The sequence below is a fragment of the Microtus oregoni genome, unplaced genomic scaffold (assembly GCF_018167655.1).
Source record: "Microtus oregoni isolate MIOR12 unplaced genomic scaffold, Mior012 000016F_ref0000370, whole genome shotgun sequence".
Lineage (NCBI taxonomy): Eukaryota > Metazoa > Chordata > Mammalia > Rodentia > Cricetidae > Microtus > Microtus oregoni.
The window spans coordinates 34,999,603-35,016,035 of NW_024543075.1; the positions used below are offsets into that span (position 1 = coordinate 34,999,603).

The following is a 16,433-nucleotide window of genomic DNA, read 5'->3' on the forward strand; positions in this document are numbered from 1 at the left end:
AATATTTGTATATACTGATAAAAACTATACTAAAAGATACAGAATATCCCAATAGAAGAACTAGATTTAAGTCATGGACTGATTTCAGCACCTCCCATGTCTATGGAGCACACATGCAGTGATGGGTATTCACCCTTGGAGCACACATGCAATGATGGGTATGCACCCTTGGAGCACACATGCAATGATGGGTATTCACCCTTGGAGCACACATGCAGTGATGGGTATTCACCCTTCGTGCACACATGCAGTGATGGGTATGCACCCTTCGTGCACACATGCAGTGATGGGTATTCACCCTTGGAGCACACATGCAGTGATGGGTATGCACCCTTGGAGCACACATGCAGTAATGGGTATGCACCCTTGGAGCACACATGCAATGATGAGTATGCACCCTTGGAGCACACATGCAGTGATGGGTATTCACCCTTGGAGCACACATGCAGTGATGGGTATGCACCCTTGGAGCACACATGCAGTAATGGGTATTCGCCCTTGGAGCACATATGCAGTGATGGGTATGCACCCTTGGAGCACACATGCAATGATGGGTATTCACCCTTCCTGCACACATGCAGTGATGGGTATGCACCCTTGGAGTACACATGCAATGTTGGGTATTCACCCTTCATGCACACATGCAGTGATGGGTATTCACCCTTGACTTGTTTTGCTTTATCTTCTGGGTTAAGCTTCCCAATGGCCAACATCAAGAGAAGACAGCAATGGACTTGGCAGCCGAGCAGCTTCGCCTTTGGCCTACTCTGAGCAAGTCAACTCAGCAGGAGCTGGTACAACATGAAGAAAGCACTGTCTTCAGTCAAGCCATTCACTTTGCAAACCTAATGGTTAACCTGCTAGTCCCACTAGACACAAGTAAAAACAAGCTCCTTCGAGCATCAGCTCCAGGAGACTGGGAAAGTGGGAGCAACAGCATTGTCACAAACAGGTACTAAGATGGAGCACGCAACTCCTTCTCTTCTCCGAGTAATCGGACCTCAGCAGAAACAGCACATATTACTGTATATATTTCAGAATTGACCATTTTTCCCATCTATAGCTTGCTCATCCTTTCTGTTACAAACAAACTTTCCTTCATCCTGCATAATCTGACACACACATATACTTTCTTCTATTTTATGACCTAATCTGGCAGTCTATTACTACTGATGTGGCCCATCAGTTACATTCTTCTAAAGCCAAGTGCTCTGAAAAATGACTGGTGGGCAACTGCTGGTCAAAGTGATTGTTTCTTGGCCTTATGGAGGTATGGTATTGAGTTTGGGGTTTTTTGAGACCAGATCTCACTAGGCTGGCCTCAAGCTTGTAATCATCCTATCAGCTTCCCACGCTGTTCTATCACATCACAGTCTGACATATTTTCATGTCTGCATAGTATCATGTCCTTTCTTTGTTGTGTTCATTGTTCAGTTCCCTACATCTTTGCAGATAGTAGGTGCTGGGTAAAAATATTTAACTGAATGGGTGCTTGAATGAAGAATGAATGAATGAACGAATGAATGAATGAACCAGCCCTGAGCAGCAGTTTTAGCTCTTTATCGTAGGTGCTCCAACAACACCTGCTAGTTGTAGTTCTCATAAACTTTTGTCAGACTCCTTCAGACAGCTCCTTTTTCCCTTTTTATTCAGTCCTGCTTTGTTTCATTTCGGATGTGTTGCCTTGCCCTGGAAGAAGAATGTGGCTTCACAGTGGCTCTAAAGGTTGTAATTTACTGCAAGGGAGGAGTGCAGGGGAGCTGGGAGAAAAATTCTGGCAAGAGAAAGAGGGTCATAACAATCGCATTCTTCCATGTGGAAGAACATGTAGATTTCTCAAAAGGGTTCATTTACTCTGCCTACCAAGGCACACTTTCCACAGTCACTAGCATCAGCCACATTCCTCTCGCCTCTCTGTGACGATCAACTTGGAAGGACAAGTTTTTTTTTTTTTTAGAAGGTTCTGGTAGCGGAGAATAAATGACACAGTATTCCTTTGCTTTATTTTCTGTGGTTTCTAAGTTCCTTTTGGGAGAGTAATAGAAGGTATTGCTTACAAAAATAAATCTTAGCCCAATAGATGATGCTTAAACATAGGCACATAGAAAGCAACATTTCACACCTGCCACCGACAGAAAGAAACCCTTCTACTGAGTGTACACCTCTGTGAAAGGTCTATGATGTTGTCATTCTTTTTTCTTAATTTGAGACCTGACCATGATTTCTTTCCTTAACTCTCTTAGTATTGCAGGAAGTGTAGCCGAGAGCTATGATACAGAGAGTGGGTTTGAAGACTCAGAAAATAATGATGTTGCCAACTCCGTTGTAAGGTTCATTGCCCGATTTATTGACAAGGTTTGCACAGAGAGTGGAGTGACTCAGGACCACATCAGGAGTCTCCACTGCATGATACCAGGTAATGGATCACCTCACATAGGCTAAGGAATCAGAGTGCTCCAGGGACCTAGGTCCCAGGACAGTGCCTGAGTGCCTGCTTTTTCTCTGACTTGCTTTTTATTTCTTTTACTGTTGTTTTGTTTTCTAAGACAAGGTCTTGTGTAACCCAAGCTAACCTCACATCACACTGTCCCCAGGCTGGCCTTGATTTCCTGATCCCCAGCTTGTTTTCCAAGTGCTGGGATTATAGGCGTGTGCTACCGTGACAGGTTCTAAAGTTTTATTGCATTGTGGCAAATACATAGCATAAAAGTTGCATTAATTATATCCACAGTGTTCTATAAATCACCATTATTTCCTAAACTTTTAAGTCACTCAAAATAGATATTCAGTAACTAATATTAGGTAATAACTTTTGTTTCTTCAGTTCCTGCCTCTGGAAATAGCTAACCAGCTTTCTGTTTTCATGAACTTTTCTATTCTAATGATCTTACATATGTAGAGTCATATAATGTTTCAATTTTGTGTCCAGTTTTTTTCACTTAGCATATAATGTTTACATGGTTCATCCATGTGTCACTTCGCTCATTTTTTATGGTTGAATGCTATTCCATTCTATGGATATATCTTACTTGTGCAGCCATTCATTTGTCAGTGGAGACTTGGGTTTTTCTACTTTTAGAGATTTGTGAATGATGATTCTATGAATATTTGCTTACAGGTATCTGAGTATTTATTTTCAATTTTTTAGTTGTATATACCTAGGAATAGAATTTTATGGATTACATGATTATTATATTTTAACTTTTGGAGAAACTGTCAAACTTTATTAGTTTTTCATTCTAAAATATCTGGAATTTGCTTTTGTTCTCTCTGGTTTATTTTCTTTCCTTTTGAATCCTCTGACTCATCCTAGGAATTGTAGCTATGCACATTGAGACCCTAGAGGCAGTGCACCGAGAGAGTAGAAGACTTCCACCTATCCAGAAGGTAATGACGCCACACTGTGCTTTCATGGTGCAGCAGCCCTTTCAGAGCACAGCAGCAGTGGGCTTCTTCTCAGCTGCGTACAGTTTGAATGGTGCAGTGAAGGTTCTGGGGAGTTTGCCATATAGAATTTTGTAAACCGCCGAAATACGAATGCTGTCTTTTTTATGATTCAACAAAAGAACAATAGTAACCTCTTGTTAACTCTACTTTTATACGGAGGTCATAAATTATGAATAATTTTAATTCCCAAGACCAATCCCAGGGTTTATATACCTTCCTCCTACCCAAAAAAGAAAAGATTTAAACGTTTACCATAAAAGTGCTGGGTTCTTGAATCTGGCTGTCCACAACAAACATCAGGGAAGTAGATTAAGGATTTGGCGTTCTTGGTCTCCTGATTAGAAAACCCTGGGACCTAGAAATCTGTATTTGAGGAAGCCACTCAACAGTTATTTTGCTACTGGCTTCATGCCTATTGCAGACTAAAATTTGGGCAGAACTATTAAAAATACACCCAAAGGAGTGTTCTGAAGCCACACAGGACGCAGCAGCAGTTCTGCCTGAGGCTTAAGATACAATAGTCAATACACTTTGATTTCTGCTCTTAGTTCTAGGATTCCTAGAGCCTGAAAAGAAAAATAATGCTGATTTAGGTCATTTTTGTTTTGAGGGGTGTTTTATTGTTGTTTTGTTTGTTTAATTTTGGTTTTTATTTTGAATTTTGAGTTTCTTTCTTTCTTTCCTTATTTTTTTTTTTTTTTGAGACAGGGTCCCAGTATATAGCTTTGACTATCCTGAAACTCATTGTGTGGGCCAATCTGGCCTCATACTCACAGAGATCTACCTGCCTCAGCACCAAGTGCTTGGGTTAAAGGTGTGCACCACTATGCCCTGCTTGACTTAGATAGTTTTAATCCCTGATTAAAGCACAGATGTTCAAGGAGAATGATTTCTTTCCTTGCCCACATCTCCCAAGAGGAATCTTATCATATTGTTTGTCTTATACTGGACATTGAACTAAATTTCTCATGTGTAAAGTTCATTACTTGGCCAAAAAGTATAACTCTCGGACTGGAACGATGGCTCAGTGGTTAAGAGCACTGACTGCTCTTCCAGAGGACCCAAATTCAATTCCCAACACCCACATGACAGCTAACAATTGACTGTAACTCCAGTTCCAGGGGATCTGACACCTTCACATCAATGCACATAAAATAAAATTAAATAAAAAAATATTTAAAAAAAAAGTATAACCCTCTTTTTAAAATATAAATCCATGGCTATCCATGGCAGTACATGCCTTTAGTCCTAGTACTGAGGAAATGGGCAGGTGGATCTGTGTGAGTTCAGTGCCAACCTGGTCTACATAATGAATAGCAGGCCAGTCAGGACAAACAACAAAAGCTAACTATGGAGCCAGGAATGGTAGCACTCACTGTAGTCTCAGAACTTAGAAAGTGGTTGCAATAGGATGAGGAATTCACAGCCATTCTTGAGTATCTAATGGTCTGTATTCTTTACTCTCAGAAGAAACCCTGTCCAAAAGATAAAATAAAGTAAAATCTCAACCCTCAGGAGGTAGAGGCGGAGGCAGGCAGATCTCTGTGAGTTTGAAGCCAGCCTGGTCTACAGAGTTCTAGGACAGCCAAGACTGTTACACAGAGAAACACTGTCTCCAAAAACTAAACAAATCCATTTAAGTATTTGTTTCTTCTGTTTACAATATAGTATTGTTTTGTATAAAATGTGAGCTTGAAAGAAATGCACAATGTAGCGTATTCCCTTCCACCCTCGTTTCTGCCGTAGCCACCATAGCACTACCTCTATCAGTTATTCGCAGTCTTAATGTTTTTTCTTTTACATTTCATTTTATAAAAGATTGTACAATGGTTGTTTGAATGGACATTGCAGATTTTCAAGTTATTTCCCCATGTTTTTAGTATTCAAAAGCAATGCTGCAAGGAATCTTTTTATACTTGGACTTAGAAACTTCACATCTGTTTCCTCCCAGTCAGGGTTGGGTTGGCTCAGGGTTTCCAGATCATACGTGAAAAAGTAACCTGGAGCTAAATGGTGGAAACCCCACAAGAGTTGCTTTTAAATCATTCCCTATTCTTAGCCCAAGATTCTTCGGCCAGCTCTCCTGCCGGGAGAAGAGATTATATGTGAAGGTCTCCGGGTCCTGCTAGACCCTGATGGTCGGGAAGAGGCCACGGGAGGTCTCCTCGGAGGTCCGCAGCTCCTGCCTGCAGAAGGCGCCTTGTTCCTCACCACATACAGAATTCTCTTCAGAGGGACTCCACATGATCAGCTAGGTATGACCCAGCACATGCCATCAGAGCAGGGGTCCCTGTATGGCACTTGAGATTTTATTCAGTCCATGACAATGATTTACATATCATTTCAAACCCAGAAAAGAAAAAAGGTAGATTTTTGAAATCTCATTTTGTTCTCTTTTCTTTGCAATTTTAATGTTGTGTGTTTTGGGAAAATGTTTTGTCAGAGAAAACCTTTTTTTAAATTTCTTTTTAAATTTCTAATTTAAAATTTCCCCTTTATTAACACATAGAAACTTGGGGGTTTTCCATGGATTATATAGGTATGGGTTGTTTAATACTTATTAGAACTTAAATGTATATCCCAGCTTTGCTTAACCTCTGGATATGAACTTAATAAGTGGATAGTCGGGATTTTTCAGGATGGAGGTTGACAAATCCAGAGAATGAGGAGTTCTGAGGAAAGGGAACAAATAAAAGCAATCCAATAATCCTAGTCCATGTCTTCCCTGCTCTGGCTCACTGGCTGAGGCCTTTATTGCTGTTTCTGTCATGTTATCTATCACATTACCTAAAATGCCTTCCCTCTTCCTCTGCAAATTCAAACCCTGTCCTCTCTCCAGAGTTTGTCTTCCCTCCCACATGTTGCAGAAACTCTCCTCTATCCACCAGCATAGAGATTGTCTCCTTTTCTGGAGTGCTCACTTGAACTGAGGCGTTGTTATCCTGTCACGGTCGTGTTCATGTGACATTCCCCGGATGGAGACCTGGAGACTGTCCAAGGAAGGCCATGATAATTCTTTTCTAGACATAGCTTCATACCCACAGGTGGTTTGTATTTTCACATTCTTGCTTTATAAAATGTTTAAGTTCCTAAAACTCTTGGACACGCATCTAGACTCATCTTCCAAAGGCTTTCTGGAAGAAACATTGAGCAGTACTGAATGAAAAAAAGAAATGAGAAGAAAAGAACATGAGAGCTTCTAGGTATGGTGGAGGAAAAGTTTATTGGAAATGTATGGGAGAGCATAGTGAGACAGGAACATCTGGTAGATTCAAGGTGGACATGACCAGACTGAGCTGGGCCATATGGGGAGAGGGAAGAAAGGGGTACCAGGTGCAGCAGCCAGGAGGCCAAAGTATAAAAGGGTGGGTTAAGAGCAGCCCAGCCCCCAGGACTGGTGAGTTCAGGGGAGGAAGCAGGGTGTACAAGCCAGAAGGTCCCTGTAATAGGAGTGGGGGGTGTTGGGAGCCCTGACAGGTCTACTTCCATATGTTAAATAGGTACCTTAGCCATTTGTACTGGGTTTGAAACTTAACAGATACCTTTTACTACATGTGGAAACAGATTTTTATAACTTAGGCCTATAGTACTAGCCCTCGTGAGGATGATGCAAGAGGATCATGAGTTTGTGATCAACCTGTAGTAACAAACTATCTCCCCTCAACCTCCCCAAAAATATGTTCTTTTTTTTTTTAACATTACGTTAACTATCTTGGCTTTCCTTTCAGTATTGGAGGTTACATCTTTATTAAAGCATAAATCCCATTCCTGTATGACTGCCTTACACTAGGCAATTTTATATGCACCCAATAGACAAAAACAATGAGAATGGACAGATGCCCCAGTTCCTATATTCTATAAAATATATATGTGTGTGTGTGTGTGTGTATATATATGTCTTAGGAGTGAATTGCAGTACAATAAAACAAATAAATGATTTTGGGTGTGATGGCACACTTGTTTAATTCCTGTACTTGGAGACAGAGGCAGGCAGATCTCTGTGAGTTCAAGGCCAGCCTGGTCTACATAGGATGTCCCAGGACAGTCAAGGCTATACAAACCTCGCCTTTTTTTTCTTTTGTTGTTGTTGCTTTGGTTTGTTCGTTTGTTTGTTTTTTTGAAATAGGGTTTCTATGTGTAGCCCTGGCTGTCCTGGAGCTCACTCTGTAGACCAGGATGGCACAAAACTCCGAGTTCTGCCTGCCTCTGCCTCCTGAGTGTTGGCATTAAAGGCCTATGCCACCACACCCAGCATGAGAGACCTTGTCTTTAAAAAACTGAGATTCTAGAATCTTGGCATTTTCTCTCACTGCATCCCTGGCATTGTTCTCTGCTGATATATGTCTTTAGAAGAGACTAGATCTTAGCTATAAAGTGCTATTGGTGAGTCTAAGTCCTGTCTTCTACAGTTGGTGAACAAACAGTTGTGCGGAGTTTTCCCATTGCCTCCATCACCAAGGAGAAGAAGATAACCATGCAGAACCAACTACAGCAGAACATGCAAGAAGGGCTGCAGATTACATCAGCATCTTTCCAGGTACACCATAAGTGTTTTAGATTTTAGAATACTTGCAAAGACTCTCTCACTTGATGTCCCGGTTCAAAACTCAAATCACACAGTATTTTTAGAATATTTTCAACTTTATATTTCCACATGCACAATACTCAACATATATCAAGAAAGAAAGCCCTTCTAATAAAAAATATTCTACAGATCTGGTAATGTATCTATTTTCTATGGTCATGGGGTCAGAAGTCAGAGGCTGGGCATAAGAAGGTGAGTATCTGGGAAGGTTGGCTTTGGCTTTGAATATGACACTACACTTCAGGGTTGCACAAATTCTAATTGGTTTTAATAAAAAAAAAACAGAGACAAATACTGGGGTAAATGCTGAAAAGATAAGAGAGACAAAGGAACAAGCCACAGCCAATTCTTACCTTGCTAACTCCTCAACTGAAAAAGGGGCAAGCTCCTGTCTCCTCCCACCTTAAATTTCTCTCTCTGCCCAGCCATATCACTTCCTGTCTGTACAGACCTCCAGACCTCTGTGGTTAACTAGGGGCTAGCACTATCCTCTGGTCTTTAGGAAAGCTTGATTTGTTAGAGCACAAAGAAAATTATCACAACACTTCAGGATTCCCTTGGCCAACAAATTATCAGTCAGATATACAATGGCTCTTATTCTCTGACAACTTATTTCTCAACTCCTGCTGATAAAACTTTAGGTTCAATAATTCTCTGTTTCAGAAGGAAATACTCTGTATCTTTTCTGTGGGAAAAATAAAACTCTGAGAAGTTTAGTTGAAGCTCAGACACTATTGTCAGGAATGACTAAGTGACCCCCCAATGAAACGGTGACTTTTCCAGAAGCCTCTGACTTACCAAACCTGTAGAAACAATGGTGCACACTGTGGGTGGGAGAAGGGACCTTTTCTTGATTATTTCTTTTTTTATTAATTTGTTATATTATTACTTAAAAAATACCAATCCAAATTCCCACTTCCTCCTCTCCCCCAACTCCCTTCCCTCTCCAGGCACAGACCCTCCCACCCCACCCCCACTAATCCTAAGAGAGGGCCATGCACCCCACCCTGTGGAAAGTCCAAGGCCCTCCCCCACTACATCCAGGTTGAGCAAGGTTTATATCCAAAGGGAATAGGATCCCAAGAAGCCAGTACATGCAGTAGAGACAAATCCCAATGTCACTATCAGAGGCCCTCAGTCTGCCCCAACTGTCAACCCCCTTCAAAGGGGCTTGGTTGTTCCCATGCTCGTAAATATCACCATAGAACCTTGGACCAACAACAGATGGGAACAGAGGCAATGATCCACATCGGAGTACTAGACTAAGCACCCAAGATCCAGTTGAAGAGTGGAAGGAGTGAGAGTATGAGCAAGGAATTCAAGACCATGAGGGGTTCATCCACTAAGACAGTTTACTTGAGCTAACGGTAGCTCACCAACTCTAACTGGACTGGGAGTGAATGAGCATTGATTGTTTCTTTTTAAAGTTTGTGTCTATAAGAGTTTGATTTTCCTATTCTTTGTTTCTTGTTGCTGACTTCTCAGACTCCCAAGAATCTCAGTGTTTGCCTCTCTCTTTCAAGTGGAGGGGCCTCACCTCAGAGGTCCTGTGCTCTTTCAGTGAAGCTGCTGGTTAGAACTTGACCCTTCTCACAACACCTGGCAGATCTTCCTACTGTTGTAGCTATGAATGAGTTCTACACTTAAATGTTGCCTATCTGCACTATTTGCAATTCTTGTGACACTGATTTTCTATTCCTAGATTTGTTTGTATCTATGGATAAGGAGGAACCCTATTAGGCTACATTCTTTCTCTAGACCAAGCAGTTGAGAAATAGAAAGAGCGCATTTTCTAATTCACCTAGGATAATTCCCTATGCCATTATAGAAAAGATAGTTTAAGAAAACCAACTTCAAGAGCATGATTCTTCTCATCAACTGACAGCCTGTATTGCAAATAAACTTTTCTAAATGTCACTTTTTTACTTTTAAGTTTTATTTTATTGTCTGTATATGCGCATGCATGTGATAATGTGTATGTAGAAGACAAAGAACAACTTTTTTTTAATTGAAAATTTCCACCTCCTCCCCTTTTTCTCCCCCTTCCCCCACTCCCCCTCCCCCTCCTTCTCCAGTCCAAGGAGCAGTCAGGGTTCCCTCCCCTGTGGGAAGTTCAAGGTCCTCCCCTCTCCATCCAGGTCTAGGAAGGTGAGCATCCAAACAGACTAGGCTCCCACAAAGCCAGTACATGCAGTGGAATCAAAACCCAGTGCCATTGTCCTTGGCTTCTCAGTCAGCCCTCCTTGTCAGCCACGTTCAGAGAGTCCGGTTTTATCCCATGCTTATTCAGTCCCAGTCCAGCTGGCCTTGGTGAGCTCCCATTAGATCAGCCCCATCATCTCAGTGGGTGGGTGCACCCCTCGCAGTCCTGACTTCCTTGCTCATGTTCTCCCTCCTTCTGCTCCTCATTGGGACCTTGGGAGCTCAGTCCAGTGTTCCAATGTGGGTCTCTGTCTCTATCTCCATCCATCGCCAGATGAAGGTTCTATGGTGATATGCAAGATATTCATCAGTGTGGCAATAGGATAAGGCCAGTTCAGGCACCCTCTCCTCAGCTGCCCAAGGAACAAGCTGGGGACATCTCCTTGAACATCTGGGAACCCCTCTAGAGTCAAGTCTCTTGCCAACCCTAAAATGTCTCCATTAATTAAGATGTGTACTTCCCTGCTCCTATATCCACCCTTCCTCCATCCCAACTGTCTGATTCCCCCAAGCTCTCCCCATCCTCCCCTTCTCACTTCTCTCTCCCCATCTCCCCTTACCCTCACCTTACCCCCACCCCCAATCTCCCAATTTTTGCCTGGCAATCTTGTCTACTTCCAATATCCAGAAGGATAACTATGTGTTTTTCTTTGGGTTCACCCTCTTATGTGGAGTCACTTCTCTCTACCCACCTTTCCATGGGTTCCAGGGATCAAACTCAGGTTACAAACACCTTCAGCTGCTGAACCATCTAACTGGTCACACTGTTTTCTTTTATATTATTATCCGAAGTTCCTACAACTTCAAAAATTCTATAACTTCTAAAGTTATAATTCTGTTACTAATATTTTTCTATTTAATATTGTTATTTTCTGTTCATTTTTATTTGTTGTTTTCAATGATGTGAGTAAAAGTTGTCAAGAAATCCTTAATGATTCAGAGCTGTCTGTCTCTTTTATCTTTAGTTGATTAAGGTAGCATTTGATGAAGAAGTCAGTCCAGAAGTGGTAGACATCTTTAAGAAACAGCTAATGAAGTTCCGTTATCCTCAGTCCATTTTTAGTACCTTTGCTTTTGCTGCTGGACAGACTACTCCACAAATCATTTTACCCAAGCAGAAAGAAAAGAACACATCCTTCCGGTAAGAGAGAAGATGGTCTCTTGCTGTCAGCCCTTCCATAGCCAACAGAAAAGTAACCTATAGTTTATTAATGGCTTTTCTCATAGTGTGTGTGTGTGTGTGTGTGTGTGTGTGTGTGTGTGTATAATCTTCATCCCATAGGTGTGTGGAGGTCAAAGGACACCTTGTGGAACTCAGTTCCCTCCTTGTTCCATCATGGTGATGTGGGTACCAGGGATTGAACTCAGGTCATCCAGATCATCAATAGCAAGCATCTTATACCTGCACTAAGCAATTTTGCTAGCACTTTTTACTCTTTTTTTTTTTTTTTGGTTTTTCAAGACAGGGTTTCTCTGTGGTTTTGGAGCCTGTCCTGGAACTAGCTCTTGTAGACCAGGGTGGTCTCGAACTCACAGAGATCCGCCTGCCTCTGCCTCCCAAGTGCTGGGATTAAAGGCGTGCGCCACCACCGCCCGGCTTTTACTCCTTATTTTTATCTTATTTTCTCAGTAATTAAAACTTATTTTCAAAAGGATTCTCAAATATCTGAGTTATTTTCTCCTCTTAAGACAGAAAAATTATTCTTTTTCTGTGGTTGAACAGGTTTACAGCTAGAGAAAAGGCATCATGCACGCGTACATATCTAAAACATTTAAGAAATAAGTGTTGCCAGCCATTAGTGTCATATGACCTCAGAGAAAGTTTGAAATGAAGGAAAAGGGAGACTTTCAGTGCATGATTGAAGACTTGCTAATATAGTTTATGGGAACCATGGTGGTATGGATAATGGAATAGGCTTAGGAATGCCCAAAAGTTAAACCAAGGAGTTTAACGTCTGAATGATCAGCTGGGCATGGTGGTACTCTTTTTAATCACAGCACTCATGAAGCAGAGACAAGTGGATCTCTGTGAGTTCAAGACAAGCCTAGTTTACATAGCAAGTTCCAGGACAGCCAGAGCTACATAGGAGAGCCTGGGGAGAAGGGATATTTGAGTGATCAGTAGTTTGTGTCACACTTTAAGCTCTTGTACTTTTTGCCTGGAACAGTGTCCTGATGGTAGTAATGTTTATAGGAAAGTAGTCCTCCACAATATGGAAAGTGATACAAAGAAGCTTAACAAAAGTATGCATCATAGTATGTCTGGAGAAGAAATGAGTAATATAGGTGTCAAAATATTAGTGGTGCCTTTTATATTAAATTGATTTTCTCTTTGTTTTTATGACTTCCAGAACTTTCTCAAAAACAATTGTAAAGGGTGCCAAAAAAGCAGGAAAAATGACAATTGGGAGACAGTATTTATTGAAAAAGAGGACAGGAACGATTGTGGAAGAGAGAGTAAATCGTCCTGGGTGGAATGAAGAAGATGACATTTCTGGTATGTAAGAACTCATTTTCCATAATTCAATTTTTTTTCTTTCTTTTTTCTTGAAACGGGGTCTTACTCTGTAATTTTGAATGGCTTGGACCTTGCTACCTATACCAGGCTGGCCTTGAATTCACAGAAATCCGCTTTCCTCTGCCTCCTGAGTGCTGGGGTTAGGTGTGTGCTCCCATGCCTGGCTACTCTTATATGAATAACAAGAGACTTAGTTGTAGCAAACTGTAATGTACAAAAACTGAAAACTTCACGAGTGCTTAACAGTTTCTCAGAACTGGCAAGATAAATTTTTACTAATATTCTATTGTTTAGATTTTGGAGCCGGGCGGTGGTGGCGCACGCCTTTAATCCCAGCACTCGGGAGGCAGAGGCAGGCGGATCTCTGTGAGTTCGAGACCAGGCTGGTCTACAAGAGCTAGTTCCAGGACAGGCTCCAAAACCACAGAGAAACCCTGTCTCGAAAAAGATTTTGGTTGACTTTTTTTTTTTCTTAATGAAGACAAGGTCTCATGTACTCCAAACTAGCCTTAAACTCACCATGTAACCAAAAATGAATTTCTCATCCTCTTGCCTTCACCTCTTGGGTGCTGGGATTACAGGTGTATGTGCCATCATGCCTGTTTTATAGTGCTGCATGCATATGATGCAAACACTCTAGCAACTGAGCTACATCCCCAGGCTGATGTATTATTGCTAACTTATATTACTAAGTCACATACCATCCATCTTTATCTGGGTCTTATTAAAGGGAGAAAGAAGGATATCCTACTTATAAAATAAGAATAAGGGAATAAGGATCTGGGTGGTGGTGGCACACACTTGTAATCCCACACTCGAGAGGCAGAGGCAGGCAGATTTCTGAGTTTGAGGCCAGTCTGGACTACAGAGCTAGTTCCAGGACAGTCAGGATTATACAAACCCTGTCTCAAAAAACAAAAAAACAAAAACAAATTCCAAGTTGAAAATTAGGGAAACCTAAGATGAAGAAATTCTAAGGTGATTAAAAAAATTACCTAAAAAAATAATTTTAGAAATACATAGAATTAACCAAGATACTTCTCAGCTGAGAAAGATTGAAAAAAGCAAGATATCTTGTTGACTGATTTTGTTTCCAGTTTTTGATCATTTATTGAGTATGCTATGGATATAATACATAAAATACAATGTAATGGAAGGATAGTGTCCCTTTTTGTATCTCAAGAACTTAGAGTCCATCAGTAGTAATTATACAACTAGCACCCATAGCAACCTTTTAAAAGAAACCTCATTTTTAGTGAGAGCATTGCCCAAAAAATGTTCACCTGACTTGCTAGAACAAAGAACCTACAAGATTTTATGTGTGTATGCTTCTCCACTGTAAGAAGGAATACTTACACACTTATCCCTGAGGGCAATAAAAAGATCTGTCATTCCATTGCTAAAATGAACACTTAGTAGAAAAACTCTGGCCTGCTCACAGTCATCTACAAAACGTTGCTAGCTGTAACTACTGAATCTCCTACTTTGAATTATTTCATGAAAAAAAATAATAAAACAGTCTATGACTAGACATAATGGTACATGGCTGAAGTCACAGCTCCTAAGGAGCCACAGAAGGAGGATCACTTCAGCTCATAAATTCAAGTCCAGCTTGGGACCCAGAGTGAGACCTTCCTCCAAAAATCAAACAATAAATATCATCACATGATAATTATATAATGTTCTTTCCTCTCTGAAACTAAAAAGACAACATGAAAATGGCATCTAAGTGTGTTATTGTGAAATTCTCAAGCTGAAACACCAAGTCTCATTTTTTAGGAATAATTGTTGTTGATAATACATATAGATGCGCTGTGTCCAGGTTAGCGTCATACACATTTTTCTGCCTCCACTTCCTAAGTGGTAGGATTACAGGCATGTGCCACCATAACTAGCTCTTTTGCTTTGTTTGGGGTTTTGGTTTTTATCTCATTTTGGAGAGAGCCATATCTTCTGTTTGTTTTTAAGACAGATTCTCTATGTGGTTCCAGCTGTCCCAGAACTCACTATATAGACCAGGCTGGCCTTGAACCCACAGAGATCTGCCTGCCTTGAGTGCTTTAAAGCCACGCAGCACCGTGCCTTGTCCTTGTCTGTTAGTACTCTTGAGTACATTTCTGAGAACTTTGAAAGTTTAACTTTTTTCATATTAAAAACAAATAAAAAATTAAGACAGTTTTTTTTTATAATAGCTTTTTTTTTAATTTATTTATTTATTAAGGATTTCTGCCTCGTCCCCACAACCGCTTCCCATTTCCCTCCCCCTCCCCCGATCAAGTCCCCCCCCCTCATCTGCTCGAAGAGCAATCAGGTTTTTAATATGAATTTTTGTTGTAGCTACATGCAGTACCAATTAGGAATGTCCTTTTATAAAAAAAAAAATCTTCTCTAAAGTACTTGGTTATTGAGTAAATTCTTTCAAATTTAAGTCTAAAAAGAGTGTCAGAGTTTTTTGTATATATTATATCCTCAAATGAAAGGATTTCCAGAAATCAATTCTACTATGCTTTTAGTTAACCTAAAAATTTCAATATGCATGTATTCTTATGAAAATAATACAAAAAGTTGGATAATGAGTTTGTGTGGTGATTAAAAATAAATTTTACTAACAGATTATCTTCTGTTTTAGAGTCCCGTATATAAATTACTGAACTTTAGTATCAACAGTCAGGCCTGACCAAAACAAAAAAATGTGGCTAATGGATTTAAAATCATGTTAATTTTAGTTGTTTTCCTTTTACTTTGTTTTGTTTCTTTTAAAGACAGAGTCTTAGGGTGTGTTCCTGGCTGACCTGGAATACACTAAGTAGCCCAGACTGCCCTTGAACATCTAGTAATCTGCCTTTACTTCTCAAATGCTGGGGTTTTAAAAGATGCAACTACCATGCCTCACTTAGTTTTTAGAAGTTATTTAAATGGTATTACTTCCCTGATTTTTTTTAGTTGTTACCCTTAATATATTTCCTGACTTCCATGACTATTTTCATCTATATTGAGCTATAATCCCTTGTAGAAATTATGTGATTTAATTTATGATATATAAAATCCTGGTAACTGTAACATAAAAACCTTCTTCAAAAGGAAGTTTTGAACTAGGCATATGGTATTGAATGTCTTGAATCTCAGCATTGGAGAAGCAGAGGCAGGCAGATTTCTGTGAATTCCAGACTCACCTTGTCTATGTATCAAGTTCCAGGTAAACCCAAGCTATATAGTGAGACCCTGTCTCCAAAAAGAAGTAGTTGTTGTTGCTGCTATTGCTGTTGTTTTGAGTCCTTTACTTTGAGCTAATCATTTTGACAAAACCTATTTCTGCCTGTCAGTTTCAGATGATAGTGAACTTCCAACAAGTACAACCCTGAAGGCCTCAGAGAAATCCACAATGGAACAGTTGGTGGAAAAAGCGTGTTTCAGAGATTATCAGCGCTTAGGTTTGGGAACCATAAGTGGCAACTCCTCCCGTTCAAAACCAGAGTATTTCCGAATCACTGCCTCCAACCGGCTGTATTCACTATGCAGGAGGTAAGTGTCAAATCAAAGAACTCCTAAAAGAGACCTTTCTTTATTTTCCATTCGAATACTTTTAAGAAAGTATTTCATAAACAAGATCCCAGACTTAAGAGATAAGTTTTTGCAATATTAGTTGGCATCCCATTTGTATCCTCAGAACAAGTAGGTGAC

The 16,433-nt window shown here is 40.4% G+C and overlaps 1 protein-coding gene across 3 annotated transcripts in view; it reads left to right on the top strand.

Annotated features, from left to right (window-relative positions):
• Nucleotides 1-16,433, top strand: part of Sbf2 (SET binding factor 2) — a 411,329-nt gene that overhangs the window by 329,381 nt on the left and 65,515 nt on the right. For all 3 annotated transcript variants that reach the window (XM_041666238.1, XM_041666239.1, XM_041666240.1), the window contains exons 19-26: nt 696-952; nt 2,244-2,416; nt 3,314-3,387; nt 5,507-5,702; nt 7,857-7,984; nt 11,200-11,375; nt 12,586-12,731; nt 16,076-16,274. In XM_041666238.1, coding sequence (XP_041522172.1) covers nt 696-952; nt 2,244-2,416; nt 3,314-3,387; nt 5,507-5,702; nt 7,857-7,984; nt 11,200-11,375; nt 12,586-12,731; nt 16,076-16,274 — 1,349 coding nt within the window. The remainder of the gene's footprint in view (nt 1-695; nt 953-2,243; nt 2,417-3,313; nt 3,388-5,506; nt 5,703-7,856; nt 7,985-11,199; nt 11,376-12,585; nt 12,732-16,075; nt 16,275-16,433) is intronic.